This window comes from Staurois parvus, unplaced genomic scaffold (assembly GCF_062004578.1).
Source record: "Staurois parvus isolate SC_StPar_1 unplaced genomic scaffold, SC_StPar_1.0 ptg000882l, whole genome shotgun sequence".
NCBI lineage: Eukaryota > Metazoa > Chordata > Amphibia > Anura > Ranidae > Staurois > Staurois parvus.
In genome coordinates, this window is record NW_028318678.1 from 3,627,304 (window position 1) to 3,645,981 (window position 18,678).

At 42.5% G+C, this 18,678-nt stretch overlaps 1 protein-coding gene across 1 annotated transcript in view; it reads left to right on the top strand.

Annotated features, from left to right (window-relative positions):
- The window catches only part of LMF1 (lipase maturation factor 1), a 506,204-nt gene extending 487,774 nt beyond the window's left edge, over positions 1-18,430 (top strand). The window contains exons 10-11 of the mRNA XM_089656039.1: positions 9,305-9,417; positions 18,020-18,430. Of these exons, the coding sequence (XP_089512165.1) occupies positions 9,305-9,417; positions 18,020-18,194 (288 nt within the window). The 3' untranslated portion in view covers positions 18,195-18,430. The remainder of the gene's footprint in view (positions 1-9,304; positions 9,418-18,019) is intronic.
- Positions 18,431-18,678: the final 248 nt, after the last annotated feature.

The following is an 18,678-nucleotide window of genomic DNA, read 5'->3' on the forward strand; positions in this document are numbered from 1 at the left end:
GTGTTTGAGAGGGCTCTATTCTATGGGAGGTGTGTGCCTGGGGGATCTTTTGGAGTAGTTTTACTTCAGATTCAAGTCCATGTCTCCCCAAAACGCACACACAGAACTGGAGGACCCAGATACAGATTTGGGGCCTTTGCGCCCAAACTAGCATTGACTGTTTCAACCCCCTCCTAAACTCAGAGCAGATGTTAATTTAATCATCTCAAAACAACCTGATGCAGAGATCTTCTGCAGTAATCTGTTTTTTAAGGTGTTTTGTGTTTACTGTTGTCTTTCTCCTATTGTTATTTGAGTTAATTGAGTCACCTATTGTTTCTGTCTGTTAGCTAATCTTCCTGGAGGTTCCTACATGATAGGATTAGTCTTGTGTCAAGTTTACCTCATTACCTAATTATTGTGGGATGTTTATCCCAATGTGTAATATTTGTTTTTATTGTTCATGTGGGGACTACCCCTATTTCTGAAGTGTATAAAACCCAGTATTTCTCTCCAATAAAGTGATTCCTTTGGTTTTTATCTCAACATCTTGTCTACGTACAATGCTTGGGATGTTGGTATTAGCTCTCAGTCTGCTGAAAGTGTTTGAAGGACAGGAGGCACATAGGGTGCAAGGCGGTCCATCACAGTTGTACTTCATCTCTTCCATTTAGGAGAAGACTTGTATTTTTTCAAGGAATACAAAGCTTACTCTGAGTGGCCAAGGTGGAGATTGTAACATAATTCGCCCACCTCTCCACTGCTGCCAATCAGAGGAAGCCATTTACGATACGCAGAACAGGCTGCAAAAGTATATTACAGCCTGAGCAGTAGCCAGTCCATTCTGAGACATGCAAATACTTTATTTTGTGAAAGTTAGGCCAAAATAATTATTTAAAGTGCCAGGAAACCTGGAATTCTCCTTTAAGCGCCTTACGTGTAATTGCAACTTGATGAACCAGTGCTTTGTGAGGCTGCCCATCCCAATGTGCATTCACATAAACATAGCAGCATACAACATGGCCACCTCCTGTATATCCTAGAAGGTAGCCCTATGATGATAAGATTCCAGCAGACATAAGTCTTGCAGCAGACACAATGCTTATAATTGTGGAAAGGCTGGATTTGTTAACCATTTGGAAGTGTGCAGCCATAACATGTGGTAGTGTTTCACTCATACATTCTGCCAGTCTAATTTACACCTCAGTCCTGACACAAGCCAGCAGCATCTGATGACTCCTGGGCCACCATACATAGAAATATGTTCAGCTTCCGGAGAGACCAAACTTCTCAACAGTGTTGTTCCTGTGGTCTGTCCCAGGCTTCCTTTGCACACCACCAGCTAAGATGGATGAAATCATTAATCCGTAGTTTAGCAGATCTGTGGATCTAGTGCATTTGCAAAAATACCCATACTGTCCAGATTTACCTGTAGCAAAAACTGGGTAATTCTGCTCCTTAAACCCTTTGAGGACCAAGGGACGTATTTGTCCCATGTTTTTAATTTCCTGTATCTTCTGATTAAGAACTTATAAGGTATAAACAGGAGCCAGGTGCTGTGTAGTTTTGTGATAAAAATAATACACCTTGTATGGAGGTGTGCCTTTAATAATTCATATGGTAAAAAAATAAATAACCAGCCTGTGGCTTTAAGAAGCCAGGTTCCAAGATGGACGGCCCGTCCGCTCAGAGGGAAGCAGTGGAGTAGAATGCCTGTCAGTGCAGGGACCACGTGTACCCGACGTCCCAGCATCCTGGATGATGTCACCACGATGTGGAGAGACGGAGGGGGGGAACTCTTGCTGGAGCCGCAGCTTTAGAAGGAAGAGGCCGGTTGCCGGGACAACATGTTTCGCGCGCATGCGCTTTGTCAAATCCGTCCGTTCTCCCTGATTAAGAACTTAAAATACTTTTTTTTTTTGGTTTGAGTCAAAATATTAGTTCTTATCAACAAATGGATCTAGCTTTTTTGCCAATTATTTCATGAAATGGCTTAGTTACAGCAACTTAAGTGTACGAACTTTAAAAGCAAAAAATTGATTCTTTTGGCGTTCCGTAATCTTATGGTCCTCAAAGGGTTAAAGAGGCCAACTCTATGTGAAAAATTGGGGAGCCCAGCTGCAACCAAATGACACCTCTATTACAGTCTTGTGGGAGGGGCAGCAACACAAACTAGGGATTGATCTCTGCACCTAGAGGTGTTTTCAGTGCCTGCATTACAGGTGGTGGACACCAATATGGACCTCCTGGCCTACAAGTTCAACAACAAACTGGACAGGTTTGCCTTTGAGTACAGGGTTCCTCTGGCAGTAGCGGTGGATGATATGGTGGCTCTGTGAGATCCGTACACCCTGATCTATACCTTTCATCCTCTGAAGCTGTTGGGTGAGGCATTCCATTGATCCTCAGTACTTTGGGTCTGCCATGCCTCTTACTAGGTACCTTGGACTGCCTACATTCCAAAAGGGGGTAATTTGGGGGTATTTGTACTGTCTTGGCATTTTCTGGCCTCAAGAAATGAGATCCATAGTTTGTCTTCATTGATTTGGGTTATTTTACCAAAGAAATATAGCAGAACACGTTTTGGCCTAAATTTATGAAGAAAGATTATTTATTTGCAAACTTTTATAACAGAAAGAAAGAAAAATGCGGTTTTTGCAAAATTGTTTGTCTTTTTTTCATTTATTTGGTAAGAAATAACAAACCCAGTGGTGATCAAATACCACCAAAAGAAAGCTCTATTTGTGTGAACAAAGTGATAAAAATTTCATTTGAGTACAGTGTTGCATGACTACGCAACTGTCATTCAAAGTGTGACAGCAATGAAAGCTGAAAATTGGCCTGGGCAGGGAAGGGGTAAAAGTGTCCAGTTATTGAAGTGGTTAAAGTAGAATCGCCGGTCTCTGCCAGGTCCCAAATGCCTGGAAGAGACTGATGGTGCATCTGTACCTTTTTTTTTTTTATGGCGCACTTACCTGGGGCAGGGGGGGTTATTTAGGATCGGTTAGGTTTCACTTCAGTATATGTGTTTAATACCAGCACTATAAGTTCCTGAATATGACCTGGTTTCAGCCTCTTGCAGTCCCTGAAAAACAGTGCGAAGAATTTATCAGTCCATGTTCTGACAAGAAATGTGCTGATAAGAGAAGAAAGCAAAGTGCCAGAGAGATGAGCTCACACTGTGCTGCTTCTCCTTTCACTGTCCAGTCGCAGGCAACCTAAACTCAGAGGAAGTGGGTTGAATGATGTTGGCCATTAGACTGAAGGCATCTAGTTGAAAAAAAAAAAATACTGTGGGGGAAATCTCTGGAATGAAGGTGAGTATTGCAGCAAAAGCTGCTTTTGTCATTTTATGTTTTATTTGGCTACTCCTTTTATTGTAATACTTTGGCCGGAGTTCTGCTTGAACAAACCGCACAAGCTATGCTTTAACCTCGTCGCACCGGCCACACGCAAATGTGCGGCCTCCTGGCGTCTGGGCCTTGATGACGAGCGGCTGCACATTTGCGTGCAATTAACCACTTCCTTACTGCACTATAGCCAAAAAGATGACTACAGCTTGGCTCTGTTGTTTCATGGACGTCCCCTAGTAACCACGCCCCCCTGTGGCGATCTTCCGGTGAGCTCTGTGGAGAGCACAAATGGCCCTTTATCATGTGATCAGCTGTGTCCAATCACAGCTAATCACAATGTAAACACACTTACCGGTTATCGGCAGTACTTTCCTCACACGCTGTTACAGCGTGAGGAGAAGAGAGCTGGTAACCGGCTAGAGAGACAGGGGCATGTACACAGATAATCAGGGCACTGATCATCAGTGCCCTGTTATCACTGCAGCCCCATCAGTGCTGCCTAACAGTGCCCATCAGTTTTGCCCATTAGCGCCACCCATTATTGCCTATCAGTGTCACCTATCAGTGCCTCCTTATCAGTGCCACCTAAATGGGCCCATTAGTACTGCCTATCAGTGCCCATTAGTGACACCTATCAGTGCAGCCTCGTCGGTGTCTCCTCATCAGTGCCTTGCTTATCATTGCAGCCCCATCAGTGCTGCCTATCAGTGCTGCCCATCAATGCCACCTCATCAGTGCCCATCAGTGCAGCTTCATCAACGCAGATCAGTGAAGGATAAAAATTACTGATTTCCAAAATGTTATGACAGAAACTAAAAAAAAAAGAAAGCTCTATTTGTGTGGATAAAGTAATACAAAATGTATTTGGGTACAGTTTTGCATGACCGCACTGAAAGCTGAAAATTTATTTGGGCAGGAACGAGGCGAAAGTGCCTGGTATTGAAGTGGTTAAGAAAAACGTGCTGAGAGCGCTCCCAGCACACGTCCGCTGCTCACGGAAAGGTCTCCTCTTTCGATTGGGACCTTTCCCGATCATGTGACCGCTGTGATGGCGAATCACGGAGGTCACATGACCCTAAAACCTCGCCCCGGCTTCTGAAACCCTTAAAGGGCCGGGAGGCGCCGGCGCGAGAGGTGCCAGCGCTAAGGGGTTAATAAATTGAGCCTATTGACTATATTAGTGAATCAATCTTAGCACATGATATGACTCCACTCTTACTTGGTACCCTAGTCTGAATTCTCCTTTAAATTGTATAATTGCATTTTGCTGGGATGGGTGTTGCCTCCTTGATGTAAGCTGGAGATGACACTCATTGTTTGGCCAGCTCTGTCCAAGCGGTGTCCATAGTGAAACTTTGGCTGAGTAGTCAGCCAGGCAAGAGGTGGCATTGGTGTCTTACCAGCCGTGGTGCAAGAAGCTGAAATCACATCGTAAAGCGGCTCTTGAGCAAATGTCATTGCCATAGGCTTCTTCCCAACACGTATCCCACACTGCCATCGAGTCCGCTGCTTCGTCTCCGTTTATCAGCAAGGGAATCCGCTCTGGCAATAAACAAGTCTGCTCGTACAGAGAACTGGCTCACACTTGCCTCTGCCTACTGGGAGTGGGCTCAGCAGGCCTGGTCTGACTCACCGATCCTGAGTGGGCAAATCTGGCACAGCTCCACTCGGCTCTGCGCGTCCAACTCATCGCCACTTGGGCAGGATCTGCAGCCAGGCACGGATCGCTGTACATAAATGACATCATCCTCGTAAACCGTTTAGGGGGAAGAAGGATTGAATGACATTTGTGGACGGATAAATGCACGTTTCAGGAGATTACCAGGACAGAAGCTGTTATTGGGAGTGATAATTTCCAGCAAACTGCTGACTTCCTGTTCTGTAACTCTGTGCGGCCATCATTATGCTGCCTCGTTTTTTCCTATCATAGGTCAGTAGGCAGCACAGCGAAGCTACATAAAGATCTCAAATGGCGCTATGTTTACGTATTTATGGCTCGTGCACACAGGCGTACATGGCAGTGAAATGTTAGATATGGCTGTATTTCTGCGCATGGGAGTCACAGGAGCTGCGTGCAACCGCCGTTACAAATGAATTACATGATACAGCGAATGTACATGGGTACATGCCGATCCTATCATACACATGTGTAAGCACACAGACAAACACCCCCGGGTGCAGACCCTCAGCACACAGGGGAGTACGTCTGTAAATTTACACATGCCCCTCCCTCTTAGATTGTAAGCTCCCAGGATCAGGCCCTCCTAACCCTCTTGTATTGAACTGTATTATTGCTGTATTGTCTCCCGTTATATTGTAAAGCGCTGAGCAAACTGTTGGCGCTATATAAATCCTGTATAATAGGGCAGCACAGTGGCTAAATGGTTAGCACTTCCAACTGGCAGTACTCGGGTCGTAGGTTCGAATCCTGACCACCGCCTGGAGTTTGCATGTTCTCCATGTGCCTGCGTGGGTTTCCTGTGGGTTCTCCGGTTTCCTCTCACACTCCAAAGACATGCTGGTAGGTGAATTGGCTCCTGTCTAAATTGTCCCTAGTATGTGTATGTATGAATGTGAGTTAGGGACCTTAGATTGTACACCCCTTGAGGGTTAGGGACTGATGTGAATGTACAATATATATGTAAAGCACTGCACAAATTGACGGCGCTATATAAGTACCTGAAATAATAATAATAATGTTTATGCTAGAACCCGCATACAGCCGTATCCTGTCATTCATCTGTACAGTACGCGAACTCTGTGGCTGCAGGGTGCTAAAATGTGGCTGTATTTTGTGCTGTATGACCATATCCGGCCGTCTGCATGAGCCCCAATGTGTAAGTCCACCTTTAAGAAAAAAAACTGCCTATGCAGGTAAAGGGCACCTGTAGAAAAAACAAGCTTGGACTAAAGATGGATAACGTGGCTTAGGCCATTGACATACCTCCTGAAGCCTGGGTGAAAACCTCCTTGATAGCATCATCCTGTCCTGGCTTGTTGCTGGGACATTGGTAAGACACTCCGAGCCAGGGGCGGACTGACAACTCATGGGGCCCCCGGGCAATAGGGGATCATGGGGCCCCTGTGTCCTTGCCCAAACTCAAAAAAGCCTATGAAAAAGGTACCAGGGGCATCTCATGGGGCCCCCTACTGACCCCGGGCCCTCGGGCAGTGCCCGAGTTTCCAAATGGTCAGTCCACCCCTGCTCCAATCCAATTTGATCCGCTAAAGAAAATGGAAGGGGATCCGTTCCACTCCGTCTAGCCGGATTGGATTAGAGGGTACTTCGGTGTAAACGGACATCTGGACCACCCATAGAGCAGAGCGGGCTGTGTCTGTGTCCACTCTGCGTAAACGGTGGACACAGAGCAGTCATTTGCCCGCTCAGCTCAGCAAGGGTTTAACAGACAGATCCCCTGCTGAGCAAAGCAGATTCTGGGCCCGTGTGAAAGGGGCCAAACAGAAAATCAAGCAGACACACTTAAAAATAAACAGTTTGAACAAAATTCTACTAGTATATGGCCAGTTTATGGAACAATTAAAACCCCGGCAGGGTTGTTTTCAGCCATCTTTGGAAATTGGAAGATTTCTCCTCACTTCCTGTTCTGATGACAACTCAACACTTTGGATTTTCCCACCATTTTACTCCCATTGACAATAGTTCACCAGGACAAATAGAGCGATCCTTCCTAATGGAGACATCAACGACAAAACCCTGACAGAGGTTCTAACCCCTCGCCATGCTGGGCTTTAGATACGCATAACACAGAAAAGGTGCAACTGGAGTTTTTTTTTTTAGACTTTCTGCAGCAAATTTCTGCTGGAATTAAAGCCGATACGAATGATGTAACAGACCAGGGCTGCTATAGGAGCACGAGTCTGCGAAAGAAGCCAGAGGAAATTGATGTTTGTTTGGGAAAAAAGTGAAACTTTATCCGGCGTTTGCTGCTCACAGATGGAGAAAATGTTCTGCACCAGATGGAGCGTGTAACGCACCATGCTGCTCGTACCACCAGGTGGAGCTTGTTTTAATAGCACATCAGGCTCTAGCAAAAGAGCTGGGGGGGCTGCAGAAAAGACCCCTAACAATGGGGCCTGCGTCACCTGCTCTGCCAACGGGCCCGGCACACTTGGCTATGGCTAGGAGAAGTGCTTTTATGGAGAAAGAGGTAAAGGACTTCTTGGAAAAACTGTAGTCAGGTTAGGCTGTTTATACTTTCAATTAAAAATAGTTTTTTTACTTCTTTAACCACTTGAATTCTGGAAGGTTTTACCCCCTTCGTGACCAGGGCATTTTATTTTGTTTTTGTTTTTGCGCCACTGCGCTACTTTAACTGGCAATTGTTCGATCATGTAACACTGTACCAGGGGCGGACTGACAACTCATGGGGCCCCCGGGCAATAGGGATCATGGGGCCCCTGTGTCCTTGCCCAAACTCAAAAAAGCCTATGAAAAAGGTACCAGGGGCATCTCATGGGGCCCCCTACTGACCCCGGGCCCTCGGGCAGTGCCGAGTTTCCAAATGGTCAGTCCGCCCCTGCACTGTACACAACTGAAATTTATATCATTTTTTTTTTTTCAAACAAATACAGAGCTTTTTTTTGGTGGTATTTGATCACCACTGGGGTTTTTTTTTTTTTTTTTAATTTAGAAACAAAATGTCCAACAATTTTATAACAAAAAACTATATTTTCTACTTTTGCTTATAAAACATACCAGTGAAACCAAAATTCTTCATAATTTAGGCCAAAATGTATTTTGTTGTTTTTGGTGCAAAAAACAAATCCCAATAAGTGTATATTAACCCCTTGTCCCCCTGAGGATTCCCCCCCCCCCCCCCTCCTGACCAGGCCATTTTTTGTGTTGTGGCACGGCGTTATTTTAACTGACAATTGCGCGGTCATGCAACGCTGCATCCAAATGAAATTTACATCCTTTTTTTTTTTTCACGACTTGAGCTTTCGTTCAGTGGTATTTGATCACCTGTGCATTTTTTTTTTTTTTTGCGCTATAAAAAAAAAAAAGACGGACAATTTTGAGAAAAAAAAAAACAATATTTTTGACTTTTTGCTATTAAACATGTCCAGTAAAAAAAAAAGTCCTGGATTCTTTCTTGGATACACAGAATATAACTGGATACTAACATTTATAGGTAAAGTTGATCCAGGGATTATCCGATTGCCTCTCCTCGGGGGATCAGGAAGGAATTTTTTCCCCAGCAGGAGCAAATTGGATCGTGCTTTGCTGGGTTTTTTCGCCTTCCTCTGGATCAACTGTGGATATAGGATTATAACTTTTTTTTTTATTATTATTATGGTTGAACTGGATGGACTTTTGTCTTTTTTCAGCCAGACTAACTATGTGTGCACGAGAGGCTGCATTGTATGGTTACATCCCCAAGCCTTTCTGTGACGCCCACCCGCAGTCTATGTAGCGGTTAATTGAGCTCCAGGATGACAAATATTGTCTAAATATAAGAGTCACTTGTTTTATTACTTCATTCTTGATGTGTTTTGTGCATTTCTCCCAGATCTGTGCAATATTGCAGTGTAGGACTTTTCCTCTGTACAGGAGCTTCCTGTAATAAAGACCTCTCACTGCTGCTCTCTTTTTGTGCAGGGTGACTGGTCTTGTCTCCTCCTCCTCCTGCAGGCAGCCTGTAGTGGGTGGGGCCTGCCAAAGGTTTCTGTGCCAGGAGTTCAGCTGCTTTGTTGGCTGGATAACATTGTTGTTATTATACAGGATTCATATAGCACCAGCAGTTTGCACAGCGCTTTACAGTATAAAGGGAGACAGTACAGTAACAATACCATTCACCAAAAGAGGGCTAGTAGGGCCCTGACAGCTTACAATCTAATAGGGAGGGGCAAGTGGAACAAATGGTAATAACTTATCTTCTTTTTTTTTTTTTTTTTTTAACCTGGTGTTGTATATTAACCATATTGTATCTCTTTCCTGACCGGCATGTTAGACCTATGAACAGAACGAGTGGCTAATACACTTGGCTGGGAAGCTGCTTGCCAATGATGAAACCGCAACTTCACTTCTGGCCGTCAACCCCTTCCAGGACAAGGCTCCGCCTAGGTAAGCGTACACAGACCCACGCTATGATCAAATCTCCCTTCATCCATTCAATCAGTCATTCCAATTAAACAGAAACTCGTCTACATTTAGCCTTGGTTCGCACTATGAATGGCATATGAACCACACAGGAACCACACTGCAGTCCTGTACAATTCACATGTAATTAAATGCAGTGTGATTCATTTTGAATGGCTCAAATCGCACCACACCAAAGTTGTGCATGCACTAATTATGGGACTGCACTGCAACCAGTACAGGCAAATACACTGTGTGACGGGAGTCACTTTGGATGGGGGGCCCATGGAACCCAGCTCACTTTGGAGAGGTGGGGAAACCCCTGTCTCAGCTCCCCATATCCCTCTTATGTGTAAATCACCCTGTGCATGTTAGGGGTACAGGGTAATCTGTCCTAATATTGTGTGGGCTTTGTCTCAGACTGTGCAGACATGTTTAGGAGATAGGTGGGGTGGGGGGGGGGGCTTGTGGATTGTTTAATGTTATGTGTATTTAGCTCAGTGGGGGGGAAGTGTCTCCAGCAGCCCTCCCTCCTGATGGGACTGTCTGCTGGTGTGAAATTTGAATACCTGTGTGTCTCTTGTTACTAAATGTAGATTGCCCCACCCTGTGTCATTATGCAGGGAGGGGGGATTGTCCCCTGAGTGTATATATCTTGTATCTGTGTTCCAATAAACTAGTCTACCTCCTGGTGTACTTCAAGACTAGTGTCATCTAGTCTTGTATGGTCGGCTGTGGTGTCTGTTGTCGGTGTTCAGATGGGGAAGCAGTATTCTAACGGAAGTACTCAAGTGCAGTCTGGAGTCGGTTTCGTTACACATTGCGTTTGTGGTGTCGTTAAGATTGCACTGGCACCCGCTGCAGGGTAGTGAAATTTGAATGCGGTGCAGGAAACGCGCACAGAACACTGCATTCTAGTGTGAAGCTAGGCTTACAGCCACCTTCTCATTATCTAAAGTACTGCTACTGTTATATTCTAAGTGACATGAACATCCTTTTGAGCTAGCTCCAGCCCTCGCCTTTACACATCGGAGCATGAGATGCTGCTAGCAAAGCACAGAGCCATGAGACAGGAGGCTGAAGGCCTGCCCAGAAGTATTGAGAAAAGCCTACTGGATCTTGCTGCTGTGTGTTACACAAAACTCAGAGAGCTGAGTGGATTTTCTGACATTAGCACAATTGTGGCGTCTTCTGGAAAGAATTATCATTTCATTGATTTGGTTTTGTTTGTTGAGCCCCTTTTTTTGGCAACCTTAACTATTTTTGCTTAATCCCTATGGGCGCCATTACAATAAAATTCAGGAAATGAAAAACAGTTGTGTTGCTTATAGCCTTCAGATGAATTCATTTTCTATCGTATCCTAGCAAAACGATTGCAGCGTTCTGATTGGTTGTTGTGGTCAACACAAACGGTATTCTTGTCAGTCTCTGTGGCAGCTCTGCAGCGTGTCTATGCCCAGGCACTGCAGGGGTTAAGTACTTATACTGTATGGCTGGAGCTACTGCAACATAAAACTAATTACCAGAGGGCTCACAACTATGAAAGCTCTCTCCACTTTATTGCTCATTTGGCTTTATTGCCTAATACTGTGGCCTGCTCAACAAGTCAGATAATCATAGCCTGGAACAGGGCCAGGTCTTAGCATGGATTCCATTACACCTCTCCCGCCCTCCCCTAGTAGATCCAGGGAGGACACTGGGGTCCCACTTCTATAGTCTGCCACAGGACCCGCTGATTCAGGGTGTTGGCGGCTTTGGGAAACACTGATTTCTAGTATCATCTCTCTAGCATCTCTTTCTGCATCATTTATCAATCTCTGTCATCTGTCTCTATTATCTCTGTCTTTCTGTCTATTCATCATCTCTATCTCTCGCTTTATCATTTATCTCTTCGTCTATTTTCTCTGTATCTATGCGTTTGTGGTGTCTTTAAGATTTTCTCTCTATCATCTGTCATCACTCTCTTCCAGTTTTATCTCTCGTTATCTCTGTTTCCATCATCATCTCTCTCATCCTCTATTCTCTATCATCTCTTTTTCTACCTTTTTCCTCCCCATTCCTCTATCATTTCTCTCTCTCTTTTCATCATCTCTTTCTAGCTTTCTCTATATGTCATCTGTATTTCTTTACTATCTATCTATCTATCTATCTATCTATCTATCTATCTATCTATCTATCTATCCATCTTAGTATCTATCTATCTATCTATCTATCTATCTATCTATCTATCTATCTATCTATCTATCCATCTTAGTATCTATCTATCTATCTATCTATCTATCTATCTATCTATCTATCTATCTATCTATCTATCTATCTATCTATCTATCTATCCATCTTAGTATCTATCTATCTATCTATCTATCTATCTATCTATCTATCTATCTATCTATCTATCTATCTATCCATCTTAGTATCTATCTATCTATCTATCTATCTATCTATCTATCTATCTATCTATCTATCTATCTTAGTATCTATCTATCTATCTATCTTAGTATCTATCTATTATCTATCTATCTATCTATCTATCTATCTATCTATCTATCTATCTATCTATCTATCTACCTATCTACCTACCTATCTATCTATCTATCTATCTATCTATCTATCTATCTATCTATCTATCTACCCCTATTATCCCCCTATTATCTGTATCTCTCTCAACTAATCTACCTGTCTGTCTATCCTTTCTCTTTCCATCAGCAATTACTCTCTTGCCAGATTCTGACCCTCCGATCTGCACGGCACCACAGAAATGAAGATTCATAGAACCAATCAGTGGTTTTACAGTCTACATATGTCCCCAGTTGGTGAAATGGTAACACTGTAGCCTCATATTCCTGCTCTTAGCTGATAGGAGTGGGCTCAGCCTGGTTCTTTAATGCCATAGCCCCATCTTTATACAGTTGTGCTCAAAAGTTTGCACACCCTGGCAGAAATTGTAAAATTTTGGCATTGATATTGAAAATATTACTGACCATGCCAAAAAATGCTCTTTCTTGGTCTACCTGACCTTGGCTTGGTATCAAGAGATCCCCGAACTTTCCACTTCTTAATAGGATATTTAACAGTACTGATTGACATATTCAAGGCTTTGGACATCTTTTTATGTCCTTTTCCATCTTTATAAAGTTCCATTACCTTGTTACGCAGGACTTTTGATAGTTCTTTTCTGATCCCCATGGCTCAGTATCTAGCCTAGTCAGTGCTTCCATGTAAGAGCTAACAAACTCATTGACTATTTATACACTGACACTAATTGCAATTTAAAAAGCCACAGATGTGGGACATTAACCTCTAATTGGCATTGTAACCCGTGTGTGCCACCTTGTGTGTCTGTACCAAGGCCAAACATTCCAGGGGGCGGAGACTTCTGATCCGGGCCATTTGGGTGATTTCGATTGTTATGATTTAAAAAGGAGCCAAACAACTATTTGATAATAAATGGCTTCATATGATCATCATCCTTCAATAAAAGAGCATTTTTTGGCATGATCAGTCATATTTTCAATATCAATGCCAAAATTTCACAATTTCTGCCAGAGTGTGCAAACTTTTGAGCACAATTGTATGCAAAAGCAAAGTCCGGAGTTTGCTGCACTCAGTTTCTTTATTATTGAAATATAAAATACATTACAGAGACCAGAGGGACAGTAAATGGTAACGCATTTCACACTATGGACAGTGCTTGCTCAAGTGCTTTGAATAAGTTTTGAGTAAGCGCTGTCCTTAGTGTGAAACTCATTTACTGTCCCCATGGTGTCTGATATATTTTATATTACAATAGGAGTGCAGTGATGCAGTGAATTCCAGACTTTTCTTTTGCACGTAGTCACGGATGGGCTGTGTGGGCCCCCCTCATGCTACAAGGAAGTTTGACAGTTCACCTGGAGTGGCACATAAGGCTGGCCATACATTATACAATTATCTGCAGATTTTCTGCCCAATTTCCTTTAGATTTACCTTCAACTGTGTAGTGCAAGGGCCTGCCTAATTGGATACAACTGAAAGTGTTGTTTAGGTTTGTCCTCCTATTATATGGTTTTTGGTAAATCTAAACCAAAAATCTGCAGATAATTGTATAATGTATGGCCAGCCTAACTCTCTGTTTTTACGTCATCTTTGTACCCTCTCCGGCCACTTTATTAGGTACACCTTGCTAGTCCCGGGTTGGACCCCCTTTTGCCTTCAGAACGGCCTTAATTCTTCGTGGCATAGATTCAACAAGGTGTTGGAAACATTCTTCAGAGATTTTGGTGCATATTGATGAGAGTTACTGTTGTATTTCTATCATCTTGTACCAGTCTGTCCATTCATGTCTTCTGACATCAACAAGGCATTTTCATCCACACAACTGCCGCTCACTGGACCTGTGAGAGGTCAGAGACATGCACCCATGCACATGTATGTCAGATTGGGAGCAGCAGCCGTGTCCGTGCAGCTTCGGTGTCCCACATGACATGAATGAAGACTGCCTGTACAGGGATGCACAAAACACCTGTGTATCCCTGTGTGGATAAACATGGCCTTGCACAGGCCTACTCATTGGCAGGCCCCATGTGAACCAGACCCTGCTACACTTTACACGTTGTTCCATAGAAGGGTAATGAGCAATGATTAAAAACCCTGTTGTGTCTTTTTTAGTATCTGTATTCCTGTTGGGGAGATTCACTCTCTCTATTTGTCCTGGTAACCAAACATATCCAAACTGTTGCAATTGTCATCAGAATAAATGAGAGTGTGATGTGAAAATAAATCTTGGACAAAAGATTCCTGATTTGGTGGCAACTGTCTCATTTTAAAGAAATTTCCAGTCACTTCCTGTTGCGTCTGTGGTATAGGAAGTGAAGAGAAATATCTCTACTGGAACACAAACCGCAAAAAAACAGAAAACCTAACAGGGGTACAAACCATTCCCTATTCTATCAAAAACAAAACAAAGTTTAGCTTTAGAATCACTTTAAATAAACCCAGAAGTGTTGTTGGATATGTGACACGTTTTGAATTTCTGCAGTATTTTTCCTCCAATTTTCTGTTCTCCTCTCATATGTTTTGCTGGAAATCTCGCCTCTGTACCGCACGTCCCTGGTCGCTTACACGGCGACATATATCCTATGAGGAGAGGATATTAAAACTCATAGACACCCCTTTTGGCTTGATATAAAGACCTTTTTACCAGCTCCCACAGAGTCGTCCATTTAAGGCGTCAATTAAACCGTCTCTTTGACCTGACGTGATTTATTAGCGCTGGTGATATACGAACACGCGTTCCCGCTGCAAAAACATCTCGCCTAACCCACAAAGGAGTCACGGTGAAACGCTAGATTCAATCTGGAGAAGAAAAAAAAATAGCCCTATTAATTGCCGGAGACTTTACACACCGGGATGACTGAACACCGCTCCTAATAGGCCGAGGTAGGCCCGAGCCGAGACCTGCGAGAAGGTTTTATGGCTTTTAATGAATTTATGTTTCTCAACCAGCCTCCTCACTTTGATTTACAATTAGGAGGGAAACCCTGCAAAGAGGTCTCCAGATAAAAAGCCAATAATATATATTAAATGCACGTATGGAATAATAAAACTCATGTTTCGGCTTATTCCCCACCCTTGCTGGCCTTGTCAGGTCGTTAATTTTGACAGAAAACACAGTTCCTGTTTTTCCCTCCAAAAATCTCTCAGCTGTTCACCCAGGGACAGCTGTTGCCCTCTGGAACTAATTACAGCTGTCTGTGAGATTTAGGCCCCCTCCCTCCTACAACTCAGATATTGCTTCTAATTTTTAACGCGTACAGTTGGAAGATGTCATAACACCAGGCCGCTTTTTAGAGAGCCATGAAAGCAATCGCTGCTCACAGCTGCTACTGGGCAACAATGGCGTATGCTGCATTAACCGCTTCTCTGCGAGATGCGAATGAAAAGCGCATTTTACTTTTATTTTGTGCACCTGACTGGGAAGTTGTCATAAAAATGTATTTCATGACTCCACTCCTCTCAGTATTAGTATGTGACTAATATATGGGTGTGTGTGTATATATATATATATATATATATATATATATCACACATACAGTACATTATAATTTGTATCTCTTTTCTGTACATGTGCATTATAAATGTGTTTTTGTGTATGTATATATATATATATATATATATAATTTTTTTTTCTTCACCACACACATACAGTACATTATAATTTGTATCTCTTTTCTGTACATGTGCATTAAAAATGTGTTTTTGTGTATATATATATATATATATATAAAAATGTCTTCATCGTTATTATGATTTTTTATATATAATCTACCCAATGTTATGCCTCATTTAAAGTCGCATTGGTATTTTATTTGGTTTATATAAAATAGTTGGTGTGATCACCCTTTGCCTTCAAAACAGTATCAATTCTTCTAGGTACACTTGCACATAGGTGTTTCAGTTTTTGAAGGAACTCAGCAGGTAGATTGTTCCAAACATCTTGGAGAACTAACCACACATTTTCCTTGGATGTAGCCTGCCTGATATCCTTGTGTCTTCATGTAATCCCAGACAGACTCCATGATGTTGAGCTCAGGACTCTTTCGGGTCCAAACCATCACTTCCAGGACTCCTTATTTTTCTTTACACTGAAGTTAGTTCTAAATGACATTGGCTGTATGTTTGGGGTCGTTGTCCTGCTGCAGAATACATTTGACGCGAAATACACGCCTCCCTGATGATATGGTATGATGGATATGTATCTGCCTGTATTTTTCAGCATTGAGGACACCATTGATCCTGACCAAATCTCCAACTTCATTTGCAAAATTGCAGCCCCAAACTTGCAAGGAATCTTCACCATGCTTCACTGTTGCCGGTAGACACTCATTATTGTACCGCTATTCAGCCCTTCGTCGAACAAACTGACTCCTGCTACAGCCAATTATTTCAAATTTTGACTCCTCAGTCCAGAGCACCTGCTGCCAGTTTTCTCCGACCCCGGTTCCTATGTTTTTGTGCACAGGTGAGTCGTATAGCTTTGTTTCCACGTCGAAGATATGGCTTATTGGCCACAATTCTTCCATGTAGACCACTTCTGGCCAGTCTTCTCTGGACCGTAGATGGGTGTACCTGGGTCCCACTAGTTTCTGACAGTTCTGTGCTGATGGAACTGCTGGATATCTTTTGATGTTGAATACAAGTAAACATGATGTGTCTTTCATCTGCTGCATTAAATTTCCTTGGCCAACCACTTTAAAAGAGCTTGATCAATTGAAATGATACTGGTTTGAAGCCAAAAGGTTGTGTGTATACCTAGATAGATAGATAGATAGATAGATATGAATAGATAGATAGATAGATATGAATAGATAGATAGATATGAATAGATAGATATGAATAGATAGATAGATAGATATGAATAGATAGATATGAATAGATATAGATAGATAGATAGATAGATAGATAGATAGATAGATAGATAAAAATCATTATAAAAGTAATTACACAAAAAATACTATATATATATATATATATATATATATATATATATATCCTAAAGTTTCTGAATTAACTCTTTCATATTTCTAGCAAGCTTTTGGATGAAAACAGGGATTCTTTGATTGCATGTTTGCATATATTGCTATACATGTTCAAGCTGCCCGACAGTGTCAAAGTAATTCTGCTGGGCCAGTCCTTACTCTACACACAGCTTACCCATAAAAAGTCTTGAAGGTTAAAACCCTTTTCGTTTTTCTTAAAGACAAGTTTTTCTTTCCCAAAAGGTGGGAATACACGATTAGAAAATCAACCGATCGGTCATCCGATGGCCGAGAGGCGTTCGTTCGTTGGTCGAAATCGTGGCCCGCATTAACCAATCTAAAAAAATTGTTTGTCGGGCAATACGTAGTGTTGACGTCTTCCATACAAGTGGAAGTGATGCGGTGTGCGTGTGACCTTGTAGCCACGCCCTTCCGGCCAGAACGAGCGATATACACAACAATGACCAGCGATGAGTATAATATCGTTTATTACATGACCTATATACATAAATAGTGATACATAAAATATAATCTGCACAATTCTGGGTTCATGATCTCATTAGGCCAGGGGTGGGCAACTGTGGCCCTCCAGCTGTTGTAGAACTACAAGTCCCATGAGGCATTGCAACTGACAGTTACAAGCATGACTCCCAAAAGCAGAGGCATAATGGGACTTGTAGTTCACCAACAGCTGGAGGACCACAGTTGCCCAACCCTGCATTAGGCCAATCTACTTTTAACATTTGGATTTTTCGTTCGTGTTTACAAAGATTCCTTGGACATAAACATCCGAGTCATCTTCTGTTTCCGCTCATGCGTGATAGCGTTTGATAGATTTTTTTCGTACGACCGTCTTACCACCGCATAGAAAATCGGTCGTTCGTATGCGAAACGACAACATTTTTCACTGTTCAAGCAGATTTTTTAATTCACAATATCGCTATCGGTTAAAACATCAACGAAGAGAAAATCATTCGATCAGTGGTTCTGCAAAATTTACACTGCATTGCAGATGTGTTTGTGATCATTTTAGATATAAACCTGTTGTGATTTCTCTCTCCCCCCTGCAGATGGATCCGGGGAGAACATTACCGGTACAAGTTCAGCCGTATATGGGGCACACACGCCTCCGAGGGCAAGTGGTGGATTCGGAAAAGGATTGCACAATATTTCCCGCCACTGAATCTGGCGGGCCTGGAGAAATATTTCAAGTCACGCTCTTGGCCCCTGCCTTCTCCATCCTGATGTTGTCTATATTATCACTAGGGATTGTTTTTCACTTTTCAGGTGATATGTGTAATTTTTATACTTTTTTTTATAGAGCTGAATCTGGTACTTCCTAGCCAACTCTGGCATTTTGTATCTCTATGCTACAATTAGCATTACTACTGCTGTCTTGAACTATACTTGACACAACAAGGTTGGTTTATTAAGGACATTATCATTCGGCAGTCAATAAATGGTGTTCGATTATCCAATCATGCAAATTCATGTTCAATTTAAATACCCAACCACGTGCATGATATAAGTAAACAGGAAATTATTTTTCACGTCATTGGACAATTAACGTGAAAAATAATTTATTGAGTAAAGATCATCAACTCCTTTAGTAAACAAACCCTCATATATCAGCCATTTTGCACTCTGAACCATTAAACAACCTGTGAATTGCTCTACTGGAGACCGGCAGGAATACCGCAAGTCTCAAGAATAAAAGTGTCCCTGAGAG